At 44.7% G+C, this 25957-nt stretch overlaps 1 protein-coding gene across 3 annotated transcripts in view; it reads right to left on the bottom strand.

The window, feature by feature from the left end:
• The window catches only part of LOC146856237 (serine/threonine-protein kinase N1-like), a 443024-nt gene that overhangs the window by 55095 nt on the left and 361972 nt on the right, over nt 1-25957 (bottom strand). For all 3 annotated transcript variants that reach the window (XM_085654308.1, XM_085654306.1, XM_085654307.1), the window contains exons 14-16: nt 16458-16533; nt 10619-10710; nt 8598-8774 (exon numbers count right to left, since the gene is read on the bottom strand). In XM_085654308.1, coding sequence (XP_085510434.1) covers nt 8598-8774; nt 10619-10710; nt 16458-16533 — 345 coding nt within the window. The remainder of the gene's footprint in view (nt 1-8597; nt 8775-10618; nt 10711-16457; nt 16534-25957) is intronic.

Genomic DNA, 25957 nt, shown 5'->3' with positions numbered 1-25957 from the left:
TTTTACAACTGCTAAGATTTGTACGTCAATTAGCTGGAGAAGAAAGCATGGTATTATCTTTATAGAATGCAAACAAACATCCCCGGCCCTTTTGCTGCTTGACCAGGGGCTGAACAGACAGCTTCAAAGTTCTGCTGTCTGTTTTTAAAGTTCTTAACTCTGGTAATGACACTTGTTCCTCTAGCACAAAAGAAAGCACTTTAGCATACATATTTTTATTTCTTTGGGAAATCTGATACTTTGCTATTGTTATGCTTTTCTGTTGGATGCCTATGCACTGTGCGCAAGCATTCCTTTGAATTCTTGGAATATGCTTTCCACTACCTAAACCACTTTAGCAAAAGTTAGAAAGCAGCATCTCCTCAACAGCAGAGATGATGAGTGATTACAGCATGGCGGGCCTGGACTTCATGGCACAACCTCTTTGGTTTCTTCTTCTCAAGTCGACTGGACTCCGCTTAGCAGACATGTATTTTTAGCCTCCCAGGCCAACTGTGCTTCACCTAGGATTGATGTGTCTTCTTTCATTCTAGTTTAGGCGGCAGCAGCAGTTCACAGCCCACAGCAGCTGCCAACACGCAAGGCTATACTTGAGTTGGTGAAGTCTATGAGGCATTTCTCCGCAGGAGCCACGTAGAGCGGTAAGGAGACCCACTCGTGATACAGGCACTCCTGGATTTGCTGTATCCTGTAGTCTTCTTACTCTGGGTGGTACTCATTGGGAACACATTGGGCTTCCCTTTCTGGACAATCCCTCTCCTGAAGGGCTAAGCAAATGCCTCCCCTCTCTCAGCGGGCACTAGACAGACCCTCCACTCCTTCAGCAGAAAGAGCAGACTTCAGGTGATGGCCTTCACCTGTGGAAGACTGTCTCTCAGACAGACACTAACCCCGGTCACAGGGCAGCTCTTCCAGTACTTTGTGAAGCGCCCCTTTCATTGGTAAAGAACTTGAGACAAAAACAAAGTGGGGTGGTTTGGATGCCGCTTTTATACACATTTTACCAATGGGATGTTGATCCACTGCCTCAAACTTCAGTATCAGTTAAAATGAGAATATGAGCCTGCTGTTCAGGTTGCTGCTGCAAAGTTTGTACTCTGGAGAGTCCTGTGAAGAGGAATTGGCAGGAAACAGTTTTACAACTGAAGGCCAACTGTGTGCCCTTATCCTGAATGTTCAAAAGCAAATAAGATATCCTTTGCCAGGGTGGTCTGCACATGGACACTGAACCACAATTGCTACGCCTGTAGTGTTCACTAAGTCTACTTATTTGAAGATACTCAAGGGCAGCTGACTTAGCTAGAAAAGTCTAGTGGATGCCTTTTTTGCTGCTCCTGGAGGAAGAATCTCAGTCAATATTTCAGTGAGCATCCGATTTCAGTAAGAGACAGCAGGTCATAACTGTGGAGAAATCCTGTTGTCTCAATGATATATTTACTTCCCTGCCCAATACTGAGCAAACCTGAGGTGCAGTGACTACAGAAGACTAAGCCATGAAGTTCCTATGACTGCAAGCCACAAGTTTTGGGGTACAATATTTCCTTGTTTATCCTTTGACCTAGTGTTAGTATATACTCTTGCTAATGAGTCTTTCTTATGGCCATGGGCTGTCCTGCTAGCTGAGGGGAAGGAATTGGACCAGCGAGGAAAAGTGTAGTTTTTGTTTTAATCAGTTTGATCAGTACACCCAAAACAGAAACCGATAATCTACAGTTCATAAATGATCAATCATTTATTTCATGTTCAATTCAGTGCCAAAAGTGCTTAGAAAAATCTCTTCAGCAAACATGGCAGATGTTGCATATTAATATGTATTGCTAATAGATTAATATGTTAAGGGAGACAGAGATGTTAAAGTATCCAAAGTATTGTAGACACTCAAAACTAAATATCTAGGAACCTGAACATGGGTGAAAAAGGAATGGAGGAGGCATGAAATAAAATTCCAGAGAGCCTAGCACATCTACTAATGAGCAACAGGTTGGTGTCTGACTCTTCCTTCGAAACACTGGGAATAACTCATCAAGTGAAACTGAAAACAACTGTGAATGCTCAAACACCTGCCCCAACGCAGCATCTAAAGGCTTTCTTTGGATTCGCCTGGTCAGATACAATAGACCAAGGCAACACCTCTATAGAATGCTAGATAAGAAGCCAACCACTAATAGAAGTTATTCTTGTTAGAGAGCGACAGACCTTGCAGGTGAATTGACTTGGCAAGGTTCATAAGCTCCAAAATGACCAGAGCCTTTTTGGTGGTGGTCCACTTCCTTTGCAATACCACAATGAACAGTCTGCTCAGTGCCACTTGACCCGAAGTCTAGCGGATAGGAGCTATGTGACAAAGTAGGTGGACCACACACTTCTTCAGGTATACAGTGCTGAAAAAGGGACCAAGTCTGGTTCTGAAGAACAAGTTACTTACCTTTGGTAACGCTTTTTCTGGTGGATACAGCATCTGCCTGTGGATTCCTCACCTTGTGAATATCCCCTGCGCCAGCAACATTCGGAAACTTTTGTAGAAGTCCACGTCTATGAGGTCGAAGACGACGTCACAGAGACACGGCTCCGCTTGCGACTCCGCTGACGTCACTGGCTCCATAAGAAGACCTAGTCGGTGTGATGATGTCAGTTCCGCCCTTTTTTCCGTGCCTTTGAGGCACACGGACGGACTGACAGCAATATATACACAGTATATACACAATGCCTTTGACAGTAACAAATACATCTTGAAACACCATCATATACTAAAGGTATACAAGGGTGGACAACGGGGAGGCGGGTGGGTCAGCGAGGAATCCACAGGCAGACACTGTATCCATCAGAAAAAGCGTTACCGAAGGTAAGTAACTTGTTCTTCTGATGGATACATCTGCCAGTGGATTCCTCACCTTGTGAATAGATTCCCACAGCAGTTCCACTCCCAGAGGAGGGTGTCCACCCTTCTATACCAGAAAGTCCTGAAGGACGGAACAAGCAAAATGTCCGTCCCTCCTCACCTCGGAGTCTAAACAATAATGTTTTGCGAAAGTGTGGAGGGAGGCCCAAGTTGCCGCCCTACAAATGTCCTCCACAGGAACACCCCTAGACAAAGCAGAAGTGGAAGAGTTAGCTCTAGTGGAATGGGCTCTTAAACCCTCTGGAGGTTCCTTACCAGCTAAAGAGTAGCATATCTTGATGCACAAGACAATCCATCTGGAAAGGGTGCTCTTGTGCACTGCTCTGCCTTTACTACAGCCAACAAAGCCCACGAAGAGCTGGTCATCAACTCAAAAGTATTTTGTCCTGTCAAGGTAGAAGCTCACCGCCCTCTTAGGGTCCAAGCGGTGAAGTCTCTCCTCCTCCTTGGAAGGGTGAGGGTGAGGATAGAAGGTAGGAAGGGTAATGGACTCCCCAGATGGAAGGGAGTTACCACTTTAGGCAGAAATGCAGCCCTGGTCCTGAGTACCATTCTTTCAGCATGAATGGTCAAAAACAGGGGATTTGAACTTAGAGCTTGAAGCTCACTTACCCTCCTTGCCGAGGTGATTGCAACGAGAAAAACCGTCTTAAAAGACAACAGTCTCAAAGGACCCCTGTGTAAGGGCTCGAAGGGAGAACCCATTAGATAAGTTAAGACAAGGTTTAAGTCCCATTGAGGCACAATAAAGGGAGTAGGAGGAAACTTGTTTGTAAGGCCCTTTAGAAATCGTAGAACAATAGGTGATTTGAACAATGGCGGCTGATCTGGCAAGCAAAGGAAAGCCGACAAAGCCGATAAGTATCCCTTAACAGTAGCCACAGCAAATCCCTGCTGAGCAAGAGAAAGGGCAAACTGCAGAATGTCAGATAAGCGAGCCCTCAAAGGATCAATTGACTTCCCTCCACACCAGAGTACAAATTTAGACCACCTATAGGAATAGATAGATTTGGTGGAATGACGTCTGGTAGACAAAATTACATCTACCACATCAGGCGGGAGAGAAAAAGAATTCAGGTTGCCCCGTTCAATCTCCAGGCATGAAGGTGTAAGCTCTGGAGGTGGGGGTGTAGAACCTGCCCCTCCGATTGTGAGAGGGAGACGGAGCGGAGGGCACGAGGAGAGGTGGAGAAGATCTGTATACCACACCCTTCTTGGCCAATCCGGGGCAATCAATATGACTTGGGCCCGGTCTTGGCGAATCTTCCTCAGAACCCGAGGAATCAAGGTTATGGGAGGAAACGCGTAAAGGAGTTGTGAGCTCCAACTCAACAGAAACGCGTCCCCCAACGCTCCCAGCATCGGATACTGGAGACTGCGGAATGACGGGCAGTGAGCGTTCTCGTGAGTGGCAAACAGGTCCACCCGAGGGGTTCCCCACATCCGAAAGACGTAATGAACCACCTCCAGATGGAGCCTCCACTCGTGGTCGGCGGAGAACTGCCGACTGAGACTGTCTGCACGTACGTTCAGAACCCCGGCCAGATGATTTGCCATCAGACAAATCTGATGGACCTGAGCCCAGGACCAGAGACTCAGAGCCTCTCTGCAGAGACAAAGAGACCCCACTCCTCCCTGCTTGTTGACATACCACATCGCGGTAGTGTTGTCCGTCAGGACTTGAACCGACGGACCGCGAAGTGAAGGGAGGAAGGCCTTGAGTGCCAAACGAATCACCCGCAATTCCAGAAGGTTGATGTGAAGCAACCTTTCCTCTAGAGACCAAAGACCTTTGATCTCCAGATCCCCCAGATGCGCACCCCACCCTAAAGTGGATGCATCCGTTATCACTGTGGCCACCGATGGAGGTAGATGGAAGGGTTTTCCTTGAGACAGATTGTCCTCCACCCTCCACCAAGACAGACCCGCTGCAGCTTCTCTGGAGATCCTCACAGACTCCCTGAGATCTCCTTTGTGCTGATACCACTGCCTGCGGAGGCACCACTGGAGCGCCCTCATGTGCCAGCGTGCATGGTGGACCAACAGAATGCAGGAAGCAAACAGACCGAGCAGGCGAAGGACCTTCAGGACTGAAACGACCGCTCAATTGTAAAATAAAGGAATTAATTCCTGTATGTCGAGAATCCTCTGCGGAGGTGGGAATGCCCGACACACAGTAGTGTCCAGTACCGCATCTATGAACAGTTTGCGCTGAGAGGGCACCAGGTGAGATTTGGGCACATTAATCGATAAACCAAATTTGTACAACAGCTGAGTTGTTATCTGCAGATGATGTAGCACCTTCTCCGGCGACTCCGCTTTGATCAGCCAGTCGTCCAGATAGGGGAAAACTGAAATCCCCGACCTTCTGAGATGGGCTGCCACCACTGCCATCACCTTCGTGAAGACTCGGGGTGCAGTAGTAAAACCAAACGGAAGGACCGCAAACTGATAATGTTGCGATCCTACCGTAAACCGGAGATGCTTCCTGTGTGACTTCAGGATGGGGATGTGGAAATACGCATCCTGCAAGTCCATCGACACCATCCAGTCCTCCTGATTCAGCGCCTGAAGAACCTGCGCAAGGGTGAGCATCTTGAACTTCTCTTGCTTCAGATAAAGATTCAAGATCCTGAGGTCCAATATCGGACGCAATCTGCCGAGTGCAGCATCTGCCTTTTTGCCAAAGAGTCCAGAGCCATCAAAAGGCAAGTCCAACAGCGTTGATTGTACATTAGGGGAAAACTCTGAAGACTTAAGCCACGCGCTCCTCCTAGTGGCAACAGAAGACCCCATGACTCTTGCTACTGAGTCAGCTGTGTAAAGTCCAATCTGTATCACCTGACGCGCTGCCGCCTGGGCATCTGCCAGGACCTCATTAAAACCAACCCTATCCTCCTCTGATAGTTTTGGAGCTAATTTCTTTGCAGAATCCATGAGCGCATGAATATAGCGTCCCAAGAGTCAAGTGGCATTTGTAGACTTCAGAGCCATGCTGGCAGATGAAAATACCTTTTTGGCTGATTGATTTAATTTCTTAGCCTCTCTGTCACTTGGAACCTGGGGAAAAGCACCTTTAGATCTCCCTGAACAAGCAGCCTGAACGACCAGGCTCTCAGGCGACGGGTGAGAAGTTAAAAACTCTGGGTCCCCCGGAGCTGCCCTATAACTCCTGGCAATTGTTTTCGAAACTGCGGGAGCAGAAAAAGGCTTACGCCACACTTCCATCACAGGATCTATGATGGCCTCATTAAAGGGCAACAAGGGTTCTGAAACAGTAGTGGGAGAATGCAGCACCTCTGTCAAAATGTTCGACTTGAATTCAGTAGAAGGCAACTGCAGATCCAACAGCTCAGCTGCCTTCCTTATGACAGCATGATATGGTGCCACATCCTTTGAGGGTTCACTAGAAGGAGGAGTAATTTCACATTCAGGAGATAAATCCAAACCACTAGCCTCCTTTAGCTCTTCAAAAACGTCATCCGACTCCACAAGCTCTCCTTCTTCTACCTCTTCCAAAAGGTACCTTTGTTCATCAAGCATCCTTTGAGCCTCCCTCCTAGACCGGATTCTTACAACCGGCGTCGGCGGCGCAGTGTTCGAATCCGATGGCGCCGGTGCCGAACGTGGATCCACAGGAGCAGCCGGCGTCGAGCGAGGTCGAGTCGGCGCCGGTGAAGAAGGGAGCGGCGTCAATGTCCTCGCCGCCGGTAGATGCCAAGACGGCGTCGCCGGAAAAATGGCATGAAGGGGGCCTGAGGATAGGCTTGAGGCACCCCCAAACTGAAGGCCATGGGACCCGAAGGTGCACCAGTGGAATACATGGCTCTTGAAAATACCCCGTACATTGCATTTAGATAATGCGTGGGGTCCTGACCTGGTCCAGGGAACGCAGGATACTGATCAGGCATCACCGGGCCAACTGGCGCCGACGGTGGAATTTGCGGGGCCGAAGGTCACCCGGAACTGGAAGCTCCTCAACCGGAGCCAGAGACTAAGCCGGAGCCGGAGATGAAATCGGCGTCGAAGATGGAACCGGCTTCGGAGATGGAGCCGGAGAATGAACCGGTGAAGCCACTGAAGAAGAAGGGCTAACAGGTGAATCCGGAACGGGCGAGGGAGATACAGAGTCCTTACGGCGTCGAGAAGGCGACTTCGGAGCCGCACTCTTGTCAGAGTGACTTCGAGAAGAATGTCTCCTCTTCTTCTTGTGCTTCTTAGATCTTGAAGCATGCCCCGAAGTCTACTTCGACGCCGACCTCGATCCTGACCTCGTTCTTGATTTTCTCCTACCTCTCTTCTCTTTTTTCATCCTCGCGATGAAAAGTTTCGCTTCTCTCTCCTTGAGAGCCTTAGAACTCATCTTGCGGCAGCAAGAACATCCATCCACATCATGGTCCGAAGATAGGCACCATACGCAGTTGTCTTGTGGATCCGTGATGGACATATGCTTTCCACATTCACGACAGGGCTTGAATCCAGACTTCTTTGTCGACATTTTCACAAAAAAGGACAAAGAAAGCCAGTAGAAACACAAAGTAACATTGAAGCTACAGATAGAGATTCCCGCAATCCGTTGGCGTCGACGGCGTGGAAAAAAGGGAACTGACGTCATCACGCCGACGAGGTCTTCTTATGGAGCCGGTGATGTCAGCGGAGTCGCGAGCGGAGCTGTGTCTCTGTGACGTCGTCTTCGACCTCATCGGCGTGGACTGCTACAAAAATTTCCGAATGTTGCTGGCGCAGGGGATATTCACAAGGTGAGGAATCCACTGGCAGATGTATCCATCAGAACTACACATCCTTTCTTTGATGTTATCAGAAGTCTCAACTGGTTCTTTGTAAAGTGACAAGAGCCAGCCTGAAAAGCCCTCTCCATGAGATGAGGCAGCAAAAATGGAAGAAACACCCAAAATGGTGCCACATCAGGAGAAGCCCTTCTATGCATCCTACTATTTGAAACAAAGTGCACTTGGGCTTGGACAGTTGTTGATCCACAGGTACAGTGAAGCTCCTGTGCGTAAGGAGAAGACGATCTCGGAGGCGGTCCTTCCGAGGCCCCTTGTGCAAAAATTGCAAGTGGCAGCATCTTTTGGAAAGACTTTTTTTCTGGTTCTGCCTACAGCTCAGTCCTTCCCAAACAATTGTGAAGGAAGGAGATGGCAGGACAAATTGCAAAAGAGAATGCAGGAGGTTTTTCTAGATCTCTGAACAATGGGATCTCCAAATAACCCACTTAGAACTCATCTATAATATACACATTAGAGCTTGATTTATGTCTACTTTCATTCAGGCAACCACAGCAGAGAACACATTTAGGAAGCTGTTCAATGGGATGTAGAGTATTCTAAAGTCTCAATCTGTATCAGAATTAACACAAAAACAGAAGAGCTAGATATCTTTTCTGAAAAAACTGCCAGGTCCTCCTTATATCTAAATTATGCAGCATCTGCTCCATTCGCAATGAAGCAGTGCATAAAGTAGATTAGGAAATTACCTGTTTAAATTTGAAAAAAGAGATCACACCTCCATAAAAAATGACGGTTGATTCACAATACTTCCTCAAGAACGGATCATTAAAAACACAGCATGAACGGACACCCCTCCAGAGCCAGCCCATTCTTTGAACGCATCCTACCATGAAAGATCTACAATAATGAAGGTTAAATATTTTTTTCGCCACATTTTTTTAACTCACATGGCTCGAGGTTCGGAGAAGACGTCCGCATGGATATGCATCATCAGGTCCCCACCAGCTGTGTACTCCATCACAAAACACACATGGTCCACCGTTTGGAAGCAGGCTAAGAGATTTACCAGGAACGGGTGCTGGGAACTATTCACAGTTTCGAAAATTCTTTTTTCACACATGAGGCTGAAAAGAAAAAGGAAGAAATTGGGTTGTTCTTCATCGTGTACACAGATTACTAAACATGGGTCTCTAAACAATCCCTGTGCTGGGTGAACAAGGCATTCGCCAGAGGCTACAGACCCAAAAACAGATGGTCGCTACCCTCAGCTTAAGGACAAGCCTGATGCCAGGCAGTTATAGCTGATCAAAGTCTTACACACGATCGCCAACATCACTTCTCTTCCGGTGACCACTGGGCTCAGAGTTAGCAGGCCTCTCTAAAACCTTGTCTGAAATCAGAGATTGTATGACAATGAGGTAGGTCTACAATGTCTGGCAATTGGGACGTACGGACAAAACTGATTTAGAGATATGAGGGAGGCATAGAATAAAATAAATAAATAATACGAATGTCTCTCCATAATCTGGAGATGAAACTGCAAGCAACCTGCTGGTCTCTTTCTCTGGTAGTAAATTAAATCCTTCTTTTCGGGATCATGAGCCGAACTGGGAACCTGTTTGCAGGACTGGGATTATTGGGTCTTTTTACATTTGTGTTTCACTGATTCAGTGCTCAATGTCAGTGACATTTTCCACCCTCTCAATACAGGAGGCTAGGCATTAGGCCACAGACAGGAGCCAGGGGGAATTGAATGGGGGGGGAGTGGAGCCTGTTCAACCAGTGTTGTGCTCTGGGCAGGTAGAGGAAGGTTGGGTTCGCATAGCCATGTACTCTGGCATTGGCTCTGGGCTGCCTTTTTCAGTCTGGTTGGATGAGAGAACAGAGGGAGAGGGAAGAGGGAGAGGGCTTTTGACCTGAATAGTGGGGAGTGGAGTCTGCTCTATTAGTGTTGATGTTAAGCTCAAGGGCGGGGAAAGGAAGGTGAGGTCAGGTCCTCACAGCCCTGGATTCTTGCATTGGCCCAGGGCTGTTCTCTTCAGGAGGGATGTGTGACGAGGTGGAATGGAAAGGTCTGGGCTTGACTTGGGTTAGTATTTTTTGCTGCCCTGTAGAGCTCTAGGGTTCAGATGGGACAAGGCTGTGCCCATGCCGTTAATTCACTTGCATTTGATTTACTGGATGCATATCAGCATCAGGTTCTCCTTGCATGGAATTATCGAGTCAAGAGTTTTGGGATTACCAGGTCTGGCATTTGCAGATCTGGTTATTCTGAGCAAGAGACAGTGGGCCTCAAAAAATGGGCATTGGCAGAATTCCACCCAGAGTTATCCCTCCAGGTGAAATACCGCAATGTGCACTAAGGACCTAGGTATCTTTGATGGATTGTATGGGTTTGAATTGAGCCACTTATATAGAGAGAGCCTCTATATATAGAGAGAGGCCTGGCAATGGAATTGGACTCCATCCTGGAAATCCTCTTTCAAAGACATAATGATGGTGCAGATGTAAAAGAACTTCACTTTTTTCCAATACTGATATAGCATGAACTTAGCCAGACGACATTAGAGAGCTTCACATAAACACCAGACTACATTACACAAGGCCAGAATCGTTTTTTAGGCCCAGGGACATTAAGTGATTTGCCCAGAATCACAGTATATTGAACCAAAGCAGGGACTCAAAAGTCAACATCTCCAGCTGTTAGGCCACATATCTTCCTCTCTTTTATTTGAGAACTGTTGCTTATCTTAACGGGAAAAGTAGGATGCTACGCAAAATGTACTACCTTCCAGGAATGAGATATTGTCAATATAACACAAACTAAAAAAGGGATTCATGCTGGTACTCATCCTAGAACTGAGCACACATGGAGAAGGCTTTCAGCATTGACTAATGAAGCTGAAGTGGGTACTCGGGAGGAGGAGCACAAAATAAACAAAAATGGAGTGTAGATTCCTGCTCTCACCTTTCAACTTCATCACGAGCAACTATGTCACCTTTTTTCAGTGCTTTGATGGCATACAGGCCTCCTGTCCTCTTGTACTCAGACAGCAAAACCTGAAAATTGACAGAGAAACATAACTCAACTGCATATTGGCATGTAAAGGGAGATCTATGGTATTTGAGAAAGGACTTGAAGATTAAAGGTTGCACAGAAAGAAATGAGTGAAAGGGATTAAAAACTACTTAAAGATATTTGCTTTCTGATCTAGATGCCAAAACAGGTTAGGTGCATGACAGGAAAGTTTGAAAGAATTGATATTTCAATTTGTAAGGGTAGATATGAGTCCAGCAACTTTCTCTAAAGTTTTCACAAGTGCACACCACACAGGACAGCAATCTCCCACTTTCAAGTCCACAGGGCAACGGTTCAAACTCGACAACCTGTACACACAGAACAACTGGTGAATACAGTTCTCCTTTTTGCCTTACAAGTAAAAATCATAAAATGCAGACATAGCTCTTCCAACTGGCAAATGCCTTACTCTCCAAATATAAAACCAGGTACATACCTGTAGAAATGGTTTTGCTGCTTGAAGCTCTTTGAGATTCACAGAATGTGAATTAATGTGCACTCTAGTGGTTGACATTAAGTGAGTCATACAGGCTTTGCAAACATAGTTGTCCAAAGGAGCATGCATTGGGCAAAGCAAACAGGTCTCGCCTTTGCAAGCTACTGGCTTTGCCATTGTGTTTGCCGATGCTGTGTAGCATCAGAAAACAAAAAAGTTATTATAATAATGCAATGACGTGTAAGCATGCCCTCTGGTGTACAGGTCATGACACTATGGAGGGTTAGCGTGATCATGACGTGTGTGCTTGGCCCACCAAAGATGTATACAGATACAGTATTATGTAGCTTTCATTTTGTGGCCTAGATGCCATGTACTAATGCATTTAAAGACAGGAATGCATAACTGCTGTTTGCTTGTATAACCACACTGAAACAATAGATAGCATCAAACCCTGCTAGCATTGATTGGCGAACTGTCAGCAAGCACTAAAAGGAGGGTAAGATTTCAGAGAGGAAAACAGTGTTCATCATCATTACAGAGGAGCGATCATAGAAACCGCACTTCACACCCAGTTACAAATCAGGGTTGAATCCATCATATTACTTTAGCTCACTTCGCCAACCCAGTTTAGACCCAGCCATATGCAAATCAGTCTTGACCCTGTTCCTTATGAGCACTTCAACAATGGACCTGTTCCGTCTGGTTGTGTGGACGGATACCAACGTTCACCATATAATTTTGAAAAGGACACACAACTTTATGTGTCACAGCAGAGAATCAAAATCTTACTTCTGCCATACAGTGACCTAAACCACTACTTTAAACTGTGATAACTGCTGTCTACTTGTGCATGGTCTCCCACCAATGTACGGGTGACCTGAGAATAGAAAAAAGAGGGAAAAACAAGTTGAAGAAAAAAGGTGAGGGGAAAGTTGACAGTGCCTCATGGGAGTAACACCAAGGGAGGTTAAAGGATGGTACTCGCCTGTGTCCTCAGGGTCTCATCATTAGCATCTGCCAGCTTGAAAAATAATTAGATAGTGAGGAGAAAGGAAAACCAAAAAATGTGGTGTAAGTGCTACAAGTGACCCTTTAAGGAGACCCGGGATCTAGCATAGAAACCCGGTACACCTTAGTTTAAAAACGAGCTAGACCCACTAGCCACACTATTTTATTCCTTGCTGTGCGTCTGCTCAATTAAAACCAACATGTTTCATTGCCTTACAAACTTTGTGGCAATTTCATCAGGTTTAGGGTCAGCGTCCTCACTGCACCTTTTTTCTCCATTTATTGTACCGGGTGGTTGTCCCTCGTCGGCATACCTGCAGCCCCGGTAAAGAAACTGTAACTTATTTACAGGTCCCGCCTCAATCGCTGCAGTTAGTCAGTCGATGTATCGGGGGATGTCCGGCCAACGCTCAGTCTCCTTATGGGAACAGTCCAGCCCGAACCGCCAAACCAGGTCTTCCCTGGACCAGAAACAAGAATCCTGGGGGGGACCGGGTTCGGGCTAACACCCCTCATAAGCCAGGCTAGCTTGAATCCAGTGGCAAAGTGAGCAAGGGACCCACGTCTGGGCATACCCTGCCAACTTAGGGCAAACAAACCAAACACAAGGCGATGATGGATGGAGCGCTGAAACTTTTCAGTCACCAATCCTCATGGCAGCAGTTCAGCTAACACTGCCTGGCCAGGTCCTCCCTGAACCGGATCACAAGCAACCCAGGACAGGTGTTGACCTTGCATGAGCCCCTTCCCTGAGCCTCGTTAGACCCTGGGCACCCCATCCCCCCAGGGCCTTAAGTATTTTAAAAGGGCGGGGAGACACATGCTCCCCCTCCTCGAACCTCATTAGGCCCTAGAGACTCCATCCCCAGGGACATTTTCTTTTTAAAAAGGATGGGAGTCGCACAGCCTCCCTTCCTGATCCTAATTTGTCCTGTATTCATTAAAGGTGGGTACCCCAATGCCTACCCAATACACCCACCATGCACTACGTTGGGGCTGCAGGGGAGCCCCAGGGCCCCTGCTGGCTCCCATCATACTGCCGGAGCCATCATTGCCCCTGCCTGAAGGGAACAGCTATTGATGCTTCTCCCTCCAAGAGGGAGCAATATCTGTATTCCTGCCTGCATCAGTGCAGGCAGGAAACAGATCACAAGTCTGCTCCCAACTGAAGGGAGCATTTTTAAAGCTCCTGCCTGTTGGGAGTAGACTTTGTGTTTGCTCCCATTTGGTACAAGTTTTAAAAATGCTCCAACCAGGCAGGAGCACAACACAAGTTTCCCTGCCCGAGCTGGTGTGGGCAAGAAAACCACTGTGTCCCGGGGGGTGGGCTCCCTGGGACACAGTATGTGAGCCGGTCCCACGACGATGGGGTTCCCAGGCCATTAATGGCTCAGGGAGGGGGGCACCACAGCCCCCTTCCTGATATTTATTAAACCAGGCCCCGGGGGCTGGGGTCCCTAAGGCCATATGCGGCTCAGGGATGCCCCCCCTCCCCCATTAATAAATCGGACACAGAGGGTGGGATCCTCGGGACTGAAAACTGCTCGGGCAGGTAGCCCGCCCCCCCCCCCCCTTTAATTAGACAATGCGGACCTGGGCCGCCATTTTGTTTTTTTGCAGTGATTCCGCAGGAGTCCCATGGAAATCGCAGCAAAAATTTACATTTTGTTTTTGATTTTGGCCCCGAAGCGGTCCCTAGGTAGCCCTACCCTGCCACTTATGTTATTTTTCTATACAAGTTCAAGATAAAGGACTATCTCCCAGAGTCCTGTAATGGCTGCCAGCAAAATTGTTCTCATGTTGCTGGCAGCGAATCAAAGTGCTCGCTCCAGCGGGAGTCAGAATCCTGCGGGCGCGAGATGACCCAAGGGGAAAAAAAAGCTCCCTGGGCCAATCAGAACACCCTATTGTTTTTAAATTGGGTCTGAGAGACTCTCGAGAGTCCCTTGAACCCAACCATCCAAATATACAATAATTGTTTGACCTTCATTTCTCAAAAACTACGGATTAGATTTACCCCATAACACAAAAAGCATATTCGGCGTACCAAGATATAGCTTCCTGCCATTTTTGGTGCAATCCTGTTCAGCAGTTTTTGCTGTAGCTCTGCCTAAAGAAGTCTATGGAAAATGCATGGGGATTTTGCGTTTTGGGACCTCACTCTTTTCTTGGGCCCCCGCTTGACGAATCACCCTGAAACGTTCCATGCACAGTTTTGTGGAGATTCTTCAAACGGGCCCATGGAACAGCTGACCTAACTATAACTATGCCCTCCATAAAGAATCGGGTCTTTATTAGCAGCGGAAAGTAGACCATCATCTGCAGATCTGTTAAAATTTCTCTTTAAACCCAAGAAAAAGTCAGCAAGCATGAATACTTGCGCAGTGAAAAACGGGCAGTAAGGCATAATCACTAAAATACTTTGAAAGTCTTATCACAGCACAAGCAGCAGCAGGTCTCTCAACGCAGGAGCAGAGATAGCTAACAGTGGGGTTAGTTGCTGCCCATGTAGGTAAAGTGAACGCAGCACTTTAATGTGAAACAATATTGTGTTATGTTGTACATGAATAGGGTTTTACTTTTTATGTCTGATAATTACAAGTATGTGAACAACTCCATAATTGTTGTTGCATTCTCCACAACCAAGATGTCATCAGTCTGGAGGACAATAATTAGTTGAGGAACTTAAGGGCACTAGTTGCATAGACCTTTTGCAGTTGTGCATCTGTGCAAGTAATACAGGTGTTTTTTTAAACCCGAAAGCAGAATGTTGGAAAATAGTAGAATAAAATGTTTGCAAGTTTGTATGCAGAAGGGCATTATCTGAAGGATTCCATTTTGGTCTTTTGGTTAAAGTGAGCTTGGAAAACAATATTGTTTCGGAATAAAAAAGGGCCACCGAAAAAAAGATACTATCTTGTAAACCATATCTACAAATTATACAATGTGTGTGTTTGTTGGAGGTTAGGGCTCGACCTGGCTCTGAGCAATAAAATTTTGCATTTTATATGTGCCAAAATATGTAAAGGTTAATTTAAACAGGAGCAACAATGTCTTTTTCAATAAATGCAACATTTTTGGGTGCAATAATCGACAACCAATTCGACTCTCTGTGCGAGAAAGAATGCCTTCATATGTTTGACTGCTTTGTTAAAAGGTTGAAAGCCCCGACCTACGCGTGACACTATCAGAGCACGCTCCCACCCCCTGCAGACAATCACGGCTGGGTGAAGAAACAGATGAGAAGGGAATGAAGCACGGAAAGAACGTGGAGGGTGCCTGTAGCAAGAATTTGTGGGGGGGATGGGGGGGAGAGAGAGAGAGAGTGAGAGAGAGTGAGAGAGAGAGAGAGAGAGAGAGAGAGAGAGAGAGAGAGATGGAAGAAGAGAAGGCAGCCAATCAGGGTGATGGTAAGGGGCTATGCTACAGGGGAGGGACAAACGCAAGACAAACCAGCTTTTAAAAAAAAAAAAAAAAAAGCTATGAATAAGGAACAGGCAAAAGAGAGAAATAATAAAGCCAACCAATTGTAAGAAAAGTGTGGGCTGCAGGCCCTTTATGTTCTTGCTAAGCCCACAATATGTCTTTAGTAACCAGACAGCACAAGCTGTAAATAAACACTTCTGGTCCAACCAATAAATGGCAGAATAATGCATCCAGCGAATCTAGAAAAAGTTTCACACTGGAAAACCAAACCTTTCCCTTAGATGGCACGGCTTCCTCATCCACTATTGCAACAGACACTGTGGATAGCCAAACATTGCGGACAGCAGAGCTATTCAAATATATCTTGCAGAATGACAACACAGTCAGCAGATAAACACCACGGAGAACACTCTTCAGAGAATGCTCACATAATACCATCAGGGCGAGGTAAATACTATACGCAGTGGCGGCTCGCACAGATAAGAGCGGTGGTTGGTCAAGAGGTGACTGGATAAGTAATATTAATAATATTAAATAAACACTTACTTTGTGCTCGGCGATGCGGCGAGCGCAAAGTGGTTTTATTTATTTATTTAGTATCACTTAACCCATCATCTGTCGACTTCCACTACCCCCACCCCGCCCCACCGCTCTTACTTGTGCGTGCCGCTACGGATTATACGCAAACATAAGTCTAGGAATTAGATGCGGTTTGCAATTATTTCTTCCTATTACTCAGGTGTGGAATACCTTTCCTAAGCCACTGGAGTGAAATGAGCAAAGATAAAGAGAGAGTAGTAATAGGTGAGGAGGATATATCAAGTTGTTCCACAAAAACACAAATTTTAGACGTACTTTGCCAAAGTGTCCCCGGCCCAAAACTGCAAGTAGTTTGAAGTCTTGCAGAGTCAGCGCTGTTTTAAGCTGGCTACTGTAGAGAGGCAGAAAGAGGGAGAGGTTATTGCAGATCAATAGACCCATACAACATTAATGAAGCTGCTTGCCCAAAAACACCATGCAACCTGGCTTTAGAGGGCAACAGTTTAGAAGAAAAAACACCTCTCCAGCATCTTTCATGCATTGATTTACTTGAATTATTCTCTTCTAGGCTGAGAACCCTCTGCAAACAATGTTAACACACCATTGTAAATAGGCACATTCAATAACACTGAAAATAGTCGTAGACTATATGTAGTACAGGAAGACTGAAGTAACTAAAAATAATTTTCGAAATAGCTTAAGCTAAACCCTGCATTATTGCTCTGATTTATCATATGTTCTGCTCAACCAATACCATATGGAAAGACATGTACTCACCTTTAGCAACTTTGGTGCCCATGCTCAACTAGGACCTCCGCAGCAAGAGTAAAGGAGGCCCCAAATGCACAGCCATCGACAAAACATTACAACAGAGTAGTGAAGTGGAAAGATGAGAAACAAGCTCTATGGCCAAATAACAGGAAAGAAAACAATGAAAAGACTACCTGGAAAGAGTCCTTTGAAACAACGCTCCCAAAAATAATTAGATCTAAAAGTTGACAACAGACACTGGGACCTAAAACGTCCTTTATTTTTTAAAGAAATCTTTTTATTACAAAAAAAAAAAAAAAACAATGACATTAAACATTATGCATTGTGGCATCACAACATATCCATACAAAAGCAATCTCCAGTTCACCTCCTGAACCCACAACCTACCCGCCTATCTCCCCACAATTCAGGCAGCAGCACTAAACTTTGGGCGCCCCCAACATAAGAAATCATGATTGGTACCTACAAATTGGGGCACATAGTTGCTCCTATATTCATTCAATTTCCCCTATATTTTAGTCCATTTATAAGGACAGACCCTACTTTTATGGACCACTCTCTTTGCCAGCATGCACCAATCCATCTCTCTCTTCCAATCGTTCAGGTGTGGTGATAGCTTCGCTCTTCACATTTGTGCTATGTTACGTTTAGCCACCATCAATCATAGCGTCATTCAAAGCTAGTCCATACATGTCCATACATGTGAGGTCAGCTGGGTTCCAGACATTTAGGAGGCACCAATTCTCGGATATCTCCATGTTGCTCCCACAGATATTATTTAAACAAGCAACCACTGACTACCAGTATTCCTCACGTACCGGGCAGCTACATATCATATGAGAGAACATCCACTCCCGACCACATTTCTTAGGACACAGTGTGGTCTCTGTCCTGCTCATCTTCACCAAAGTAGGGCATGCATAATAGCATCTATGTAGGATTTTTAGTTGCAATAGGCAGAATCTTGATCTTATGGCCACCTCCCTGAGGGACGCCAAGGCATCGGGCCACTCATCGTCCTCCAAGCCATCAAGAGCACGCTCCCAGTGTTCTTGCAAACAAATCAAGGTATCAGGGGAGTCGTTAATAATCTGTCTTCGAGCGTGGACGATTCCAGGAGGTCTTGCCCCTTGACCGTTCCTTTTACAAGGCGTGGCGTATTTGTAAGTACCGGTAGGTTTCAGTGAGAGCCAAATGGTTCTCATTTCGAAAGTTTGCGAATGAAATCCTGCCACTGTGTGTCCACAGGTCTCCCATCTTAGACAGGCCAATTCGATCCCACTTGTTGAAGCCCTTTTATCTAATGAGGGTACCAGCTTAGCAGTGTCGCACAAGGGAGTGGCCCGTGTAATTTTGCCTTGCCAACCAAGAGCATTCAGTCTGTTGTGTCAAAGGGTAAGTGTGACTGCAATCGGACTAGGTAAGGATGTGGTGCAAGTTCCCCCATAGATGGCTCTTAGGTAGCCCCTGAGTTGCATGTTTCTCCCATACAGCCAATAAGCTAGTTTGTCTTCTGGAAGATTAACCCGATGCTTAATGGTGACAAGCTATGCCGCCCAATAGAATTTCTAAACGTCTGACAGGGCAATCCTGCCATCGTATCAGCTTCCTGTCAATTTCTTGAGTGGCTGACCCCATCCCAGAGTAGCATGCAGGTTTTGCTTTCAATTGCTTGCAAATAGGATAGTGGGACAGGGCGGGGTGTATTTTGAAGCACATATAAAAAACTGGGCAGAGCCATCAGCTTAAATAGGGTGGCCATCCCTAGAATTGACAGAGGCAGGGTCCTACTGCTGGACATCTCTCCACAGGCGTGCGAGCGGCATTTAAAGGTTATGATTGTAGAAGGTATGTTGGGTTTTGGTAATATCGATTCCGAAATAGTGGAACCCATCTGTAACGACACTAGCCGCACAGTCGCTGGGTAAGCGCGGTGCATTTCCATGAAGGAGATAGATCAGAGACTTATTCCAGTTAATGACCTAAAACATTCTGCTGACAATAGCACAAACTCTCTCTGGAAAAGAGTGTAGGCACTGGTCTCACCTTTTGGAAGTGTGACAACTTAGTAGCTCAGAACCCAGTGGCATAACGAAACCTTAAGGGGGCCCCCCTGCTAGGGGAGGTGAGAGTACCCCTGGTAATACCCATACACTCGAGTTGACAAGCTGAGGGGGGCCCACATTATGCATAGAAGACTGGGAACGCCCCGCACTGAGGTGGCTGCGGGGTGTCCGTTATACTTCTGGCAGAGCTGTTAATACAATGTATTGTTGACGGCCAATTTCAGAAATCAATGGACTCAAAGGCTACATTAAATTCCTCAAGACAAGATTGGAGTCTATATAGATGGAGGACACTCAAAAAAAGAAACACATTTCAGTCCTTTCTTACTGTACCCAAGCACGTATAAGACTGAAAAATTGCCCAAAACTTCTCTGTGCTTCCCACATAGTGCAAAACCGATAATCCTGACTGAATATAAACTGTATTGGACAATAAACATAATGACTCTGGAAAGAGAATCGAAAGATTTCCTGTTGTGTCAAACGCTGCGCTACTTCTGTCAGGGTTTGTTTGGGTAAGATGGTAAACTGAAGGTACCGAATGCCAACTGCAGGCTGAAGTTAAGCTAATCATGGTTGAGGTCTTTCAGGTCAGGGCATTCTCATTTTCAGTCATAGGGAGGAATGTCTAAAGAGTCCAGTGAATAGCACTCTGCTCAAGATGTTGATACAGAGAATGGACATATTTGATAAACACATGGCTTTGATGTTGAGATTCCCTTACAATGTAACCGAACCATATATAGGAAAGTCTGTCACCAGATACCTGTAATGGGGTTTGAGAAACGATTCCCTCACCAGTTAGCAGTAGGGGAGGTGCTGGATTACCTTGAGGAGGTACCTGGAACCAAGCCAGCACTGCCAGTGTGTTCACTGCTCTGTGCACCCAGTGAGCCTTCACTCACCTCTTGGCTTCCGGGTGCACTGTCTCTGGTTGCTGGCAGTGACTGGGTACCTGGTGGCATATAGGGCTCGGGCTGATTTGGGAGCTACTGCTGCATCACTTGGCCAATGCTCGGCACTCCTTGGTTGGCATAATTCCTGGAGGGTGCGGGCGATCGCCAAGGTAATGGCACTTTGCCAGAGTTTAGTGGGCCTCAATAAGTTTAAGGGTAGATATTACCAATGTCAAGGAGATATTTACCCATGCATCCTGGTGCAATTTTACTTCCTTTCTTTTTAGGTGATTTCCTATTCTTTCAGGTATGTTAGACTGCAGAGAGGGTCAAATATTGCACCATAACACAGTTGAGAGTTTCTTCATTGATTCATGCCCGATCTAGCTCTAGTTGATCCAGTACTTCAGCGTGGTTTAAGGACTGTTGCACCAGTCCTTCTTAAATCAGTTTTCATCCAGATTCAATGATTTTCCTTGCCAGTATTTATGAATGCTTTTTTAAGCCTAGTGTTTTCTTTTCTTCTGCCAAACTGTGACCCCTCACTGAAGACACCTTATTCGGTTCAAGTTCTTTTCGGTGAAGAAGCAAGGTGGCTACCGAAGGGCATCACCCCTAACTCGGAGCTGCCAAGACCAAGTCATCAGGGAAGACTCAGCATCAAGCCAATGACAGTTCTGCCACCACATCAGTGGAAGCTAGGGATACTCCATTATCAAGCTACATAATCAACCAATTCTAATGCCATCTTCTCCAGTTGAACCACTAAGCAGGTCTTGTGGGTCATCTTCACATGGGTAAAGAAATCAAGGAATGCCTGTATTGGAAGCGGCCTGTCTGGTGCTGTAACAGGCCTGTGTGACAGTACTTTTTTTCTAAGAAGAGCCCGAAGGATCTGCAGAGCATATTCACTTCCATACCTTGTATAACCTACTGGTCTGTTGTGATTCCTGATCCTTCTCAATACTGGGTGAATAAAGAGGGATCGCTGGGAAGGACGCCCATACAGCCTGTCAGAACACTTGTCTTGGAGCTAAATACAGGTACAGGTCTGTCTTTTTTCAAGATCTCTCTTGAGCAGGACAGGTCACTGCTCATGGTGATAGTTGGACTTTTTAAAGAATGACTGGTGAATGAAATCCCGGTGCTGCTCCTGTAGAAAAGCTTTATTAGAAATCGTCAGCAGAAACAACGCTCTGGCAATGAATGACAATTTGATCTGAAAATAATATCGGTAATGAAGGCACTTTCCTGACATTCTGACCCATGATCATTTCCTATGTACAACACCCTATATTTGTCTATTTGCCTACTCAAATATTTCGGCTCTGTGGCAGGGAACAGGGAACTCGCATTCTCCCAACTCATGAACGTTTCCAGCTAAAGGTGGCCCTCTTTGGAAGTCATGTAATGTCCCAGTATGTCCATAATGGATGCCAACCGATTTACACTAGACAAATCAAAGCACGGCCAGGTGCTTCCCACCAACAGATGTTTTGGTGGTACATTAATAGGAATAATTAGTTCCTATTGTTTTTCTTAAAGACCTGAGAGTTATTATATGTAATCCAAAGAAAGGGAAGACCTGGCTTGAAAGTTTGGGCTGGACTGTTCCCATAAGGAACAGGGTCAAAACTGATTTGCATATAGCTGGGTCTGAACTGGGGGGGCGAAATGAGCTAAAGAACGATGATGGATTCAACCCAGATCTGTTACTGTTACTGAAAAATGCCAGTGCTCCATCCATCATTGTGTTTGCTTTATTCGCCCAAAGTTAGCAGGGTATGCCCAGACGTGGGTACCTTGCTCACTTTGCCATTGGATTCAAGCTAGCCTGGCTAATGAGATGTGTTACCACAAAACCGGTCCCAGGATGCTTGTTTCCGGTCCAGAGAAGACCTGGCTTGGCAGTTCAGGCTGGACTGTTCCCATAAGAAAAAGGGCCAAGACTGATTTACATATAGCTGGGTATGAACTGGGGTGGCGAAGCGAGCTTAAGAACGATGATGGATTCAACCCATATCTGTGGGTGAGTGTCTGAAAAATGGCAGCGCTCCGTCCATCATCTCTTTGTGCTTGCTTTATTCGCCCTAATGAAAGAAAGTGAACATTGGCCATTGATTCTGCCTCAATCTACTGATAAGCACAAATAGTACACAATAGTCTGCACCATCATTGTGGAAACCTATACATATTTTGTATTGTCAGACTCAAGACATTCAGGTCAACATTGCTTGATTAGCTTTCCATGAGTTTTGTTTTAAATAAAAAAAAAAAAAAAATTAAACCAGGCATTATGCAAAATCATTAAATTATTAAAGTTTTTATATTTTTTTATATGCTAAAATGTATCATAAACGTGTTTTATTGATCTATTGGTAAAACTGCGTAAAATACCTATGGCACAGAGGCACATGTTATCAGTTAAAAGGCTGAAAGTACGACATTGTTAATCAGAGATATTTTTGTTTATTAAAAGTGTTACGCTCTTGTAAAAATGCACCAAAAAGGAATATTAAAGAAATTCCATTAAAGAGAACCTGGAAAGATTAACAGTTAAACGTTAGGATGTGGTGTACAGCAATGCTTCGATTTAGTAAGATCGCACCTAAATACCAAAGGACTGTAGAGTCTTGTTCAGACTACTTAAGTACTGTTGGCCCGAGACCGGGCTTCGACTGTCAGTTAACCTACCAAGAACTGATTAGGGACCGAACGCATTGAAGCATTTTATTAGCAGCTTCTCTTTGGGTGTTTTGCTACATGAGCCTGTCTTGTTGGATCCTTAGAGTTTTTGCCCAATCTCCAATCGTGTTCATCCTCTTTCATGAGCAAGATAAATATTCACATTTTGCTTCAACTAAGAAAATCATGCAGTAACGATGGTCCTGGTGTTCCTTACATGTGTAACTGATGCCCTGCTTATTCTAACACCCGAGAGCTATACTGAGTCGAGTGGTTGCTGTAGTTGGCATCTACATTCTGACTTGAGTCCACATAGCGGCAAGGGCACAGAGTGATCGGTTTTAAGAATCCTCTTTGTGCTTCATGGGAGTTCTCAATTAAGTTGTAAGCACTTGCATAGTCAAAATTGTGTGCATGACCTTGGAACACTTATCTATAAAAACACTTATAAGAAATATTGGCGTTTTTAAATGTAGATAAAACTCTACCCTATCTAAGGTTACATTTTCTGAATTTTCTTTTTCTTTTTGGAATAATCCAAATAAACCTGAAAATTGCAATGAAAAATACTGTAGCATAATCCATACCGTTGTGAATATTAACAAAGTTACCATAATAGAAAGGGAAAAGCATCTTTCTTGAAATCATAGTTCAGCATCATTAGAATCTTCTTTAAAGTCTGTTTTTATTTCCCTCTGGTTCCTGAACATTTTTCTTTACATTTAGGCAGCTAAATTATGTTTTATGCTGCAAACTAGTTTCAAATTAACGCTTATTTAGATATATTTTTTAAAAGAAAAATGCAAATCAAACATTTGTGATATGCTGCGGTGTTTTATATGCAGTTTAAATAGTCAATTTCCCCCCAAGAAAATATATATATATATATATATATATATATATATATATATATATATATATATATATATATATATATATATATATATATATATATATATATATTTTTTTTAAAGGGTGTTAGTGAATCCAGAAACAGGTGGGACTATTTAAGAGCTTAACAATTACAATCCTAAAATAACTCAGAACATCAAAACGTCATGAGACAAGTAATGGGGGAGATGGAAGGAGGATGGGCAGTACTTGTATATCGAAACTGAATCAAGAGAGGGGGAAAATAGGTTGGGGGGAGTCGAGTGCCCGTTTCGGACTAGTTTGCTTTTTTCTGACAGAGCGAAGGGATGGTGACCAATCCAATCTCGAGGGGAACAATAAGGGTGAGAGATATGGTTAAAGAGCGAGCATGGCTGGGATGAGAAATAAATGAAATAATAGCGAATGGATAATGGAGATAAAAAAAAATGCTCACCGATACTCCTACAAGAAACTTGGCACACTGAAACTTTCTATATTGATGGTTTTAAAACGATTTCAACTGAGGCTACCCGCTCAAGGGCGGGGAGAGCCAAAGGCGGTCTGGTAGCTTTGGTTTCAGTCACATCACAGTTAATTTTAAAGAATGGGAAACAATGTATGAAAATCATTAAATTTTTTATAATAATATATTTGATAGCACTAACTACCTTTTAAAAGGCATTAGGGGAGATTATATACTAATCTGGGCGGGTGATTTTAATAGCAAAAGATGTAAAATCTTAAATGGGGAATATTGTGGATATGGGGATGAACAGGGTAATCCCTGCGCGCATTTCCCTCACAATGTATATGTTGACTCAATTAACAGTATAATGCATAAACACAACTCAGAACTCCTGGAGCCGTTTGGGGAAAAGGGTGAAATTGTTGTTAAAACTTATGAAGGAGCACGATCCTCATCAAATATCGATCATTTCCTGATTTCAGGAAATTGTAAAGGCCTAGTTGAGACTAAAGGGATACACGTAAGCCCGTTAAGTGATCATCACCCATTAATCCCGGTACTGAAGTTAACCCCGATATACTCGGAAGAGTTGCGCATAGCGTCCAATATTAAACCTCATGGAGGAAATGGCACTTCCATAAAATTGCCCGAAATGCATTGGATTAAGGATGTTTAAAATGTACTCGTCGTGTTGCAGAAAGAAAAGGCCTGTACGGGCAAACTGCATCATTTGGAAAATTGAGAATACATTGAACTGTCACACATGTGATTGTCACCTCAGAACTACATTGTCTAAAGGATTGGATTTTGGCAATGAAGTTAAAAGTAAATGGAAGAATGAAGTAACCTTTTTTTAAGGCATTCAGCTGTGCGTCCGAAAAGGAGCACAGACATGACGCTCCACTCTTGTTTGAACTTCCATAAAATGGTCAGGTGTAAATCCCCAAGGATTTATGGATAATTTAGTACAAAAAAGTCAAGGTGATATGTCTGTTTGCTTGAGGGAATCTTCCACAGACTTACAGGCCACAACAGCTTTTTGTAATATAGCGGGTATTATTTCTGAAGATCTAAAACAAAACAAAAACGTAACATGCTCACTGCCAGCCGAGATGGTTTGATCAAAAGTGTACCAAAATTATTCAGGAATTAAAAAAAGCCCTAAAACCCCTCCTAGGAAATGGTGAGCACCCTATGAAAAACATAAACAGAGCCTAAATATTAGGAAAGCAGAAATTAGGGAATCGGCATGGGATAAGATGGTACAGGCGGCAGAGACACGAGATAATACATTATTCTGGAAGACCCTACATCATCCTTTTTTTAAAGATGAGTTAACCACCAAGATTGAGACCATTGTACCACCTGAAGACTGGCTATCGCATTTTGAACTAATATTCAATCCAAACAGAAGATTCCTCAATTCCAGATAATAGATATACTATAACTGTGGCTCCCTCAAATTTGGTCCCCATAACAGCAAACAAAATTAAAGTTGCCCTAGACAAAAGTGCTAATGGTAAGGCATCAGGCCCGGATGGGGTTCCTATAGATATTTTCAAAAGTGATATTGTTTTTTGGTCTCCAATCCTACCTAGGGTCTGTAATGCCACGGCAGGGGGGGCTGGACAGAAAGTGTGATAGTCCCAATTTTTAAGAAGGGCGCCAGAGGGGACGCAAAATGCTACCGCCCTATATCCCTACTTGATTCAACATCTAAACTTATGGGAAGAATCCTTCTAGAAAGGCTAGAAAGCTGGGTAAGTGAAAACAACATCCTTAACGAGTCCCAATATGGTTTCCGAAGGGGTATAGGGACCATTGAGCAGTGTTTTAACCTTGAACTTTTAGCAGTCCCTGATTCTACTCCTGTGTATATAGTCCATAAGGAACTGTCTGTCCCCTACATTAGCGATACATTAGTACAGCAGCTCTTATGCTCTGGCATGGGATTTGGACTAAAGAGGAAACAAAATTTACCAAGGAGATTTTAATGGATTGTTTAGCCCTAGATCACTATAAAAAATCCCCAGTATATTCACAATCTTTTAACAGAAT

This window comes from Triturus cristatus, chromosome 4_1 (genome assembly GCF_964204655.1).
Source record: "Triturus cristatus chromosome 4_1, aTriCri1.1, whole genome shotgun sequence".
In the NCBI taxonomy this organism is placed as follows: Eukaryota; Metazoa; Chordata; class Amphibia; order Caudata; family Salamandridae; genus Triturus; species Triturus cristatus.
This window is presented reverse-complemented; position numbering and strand designations above follow the sequence as displayed.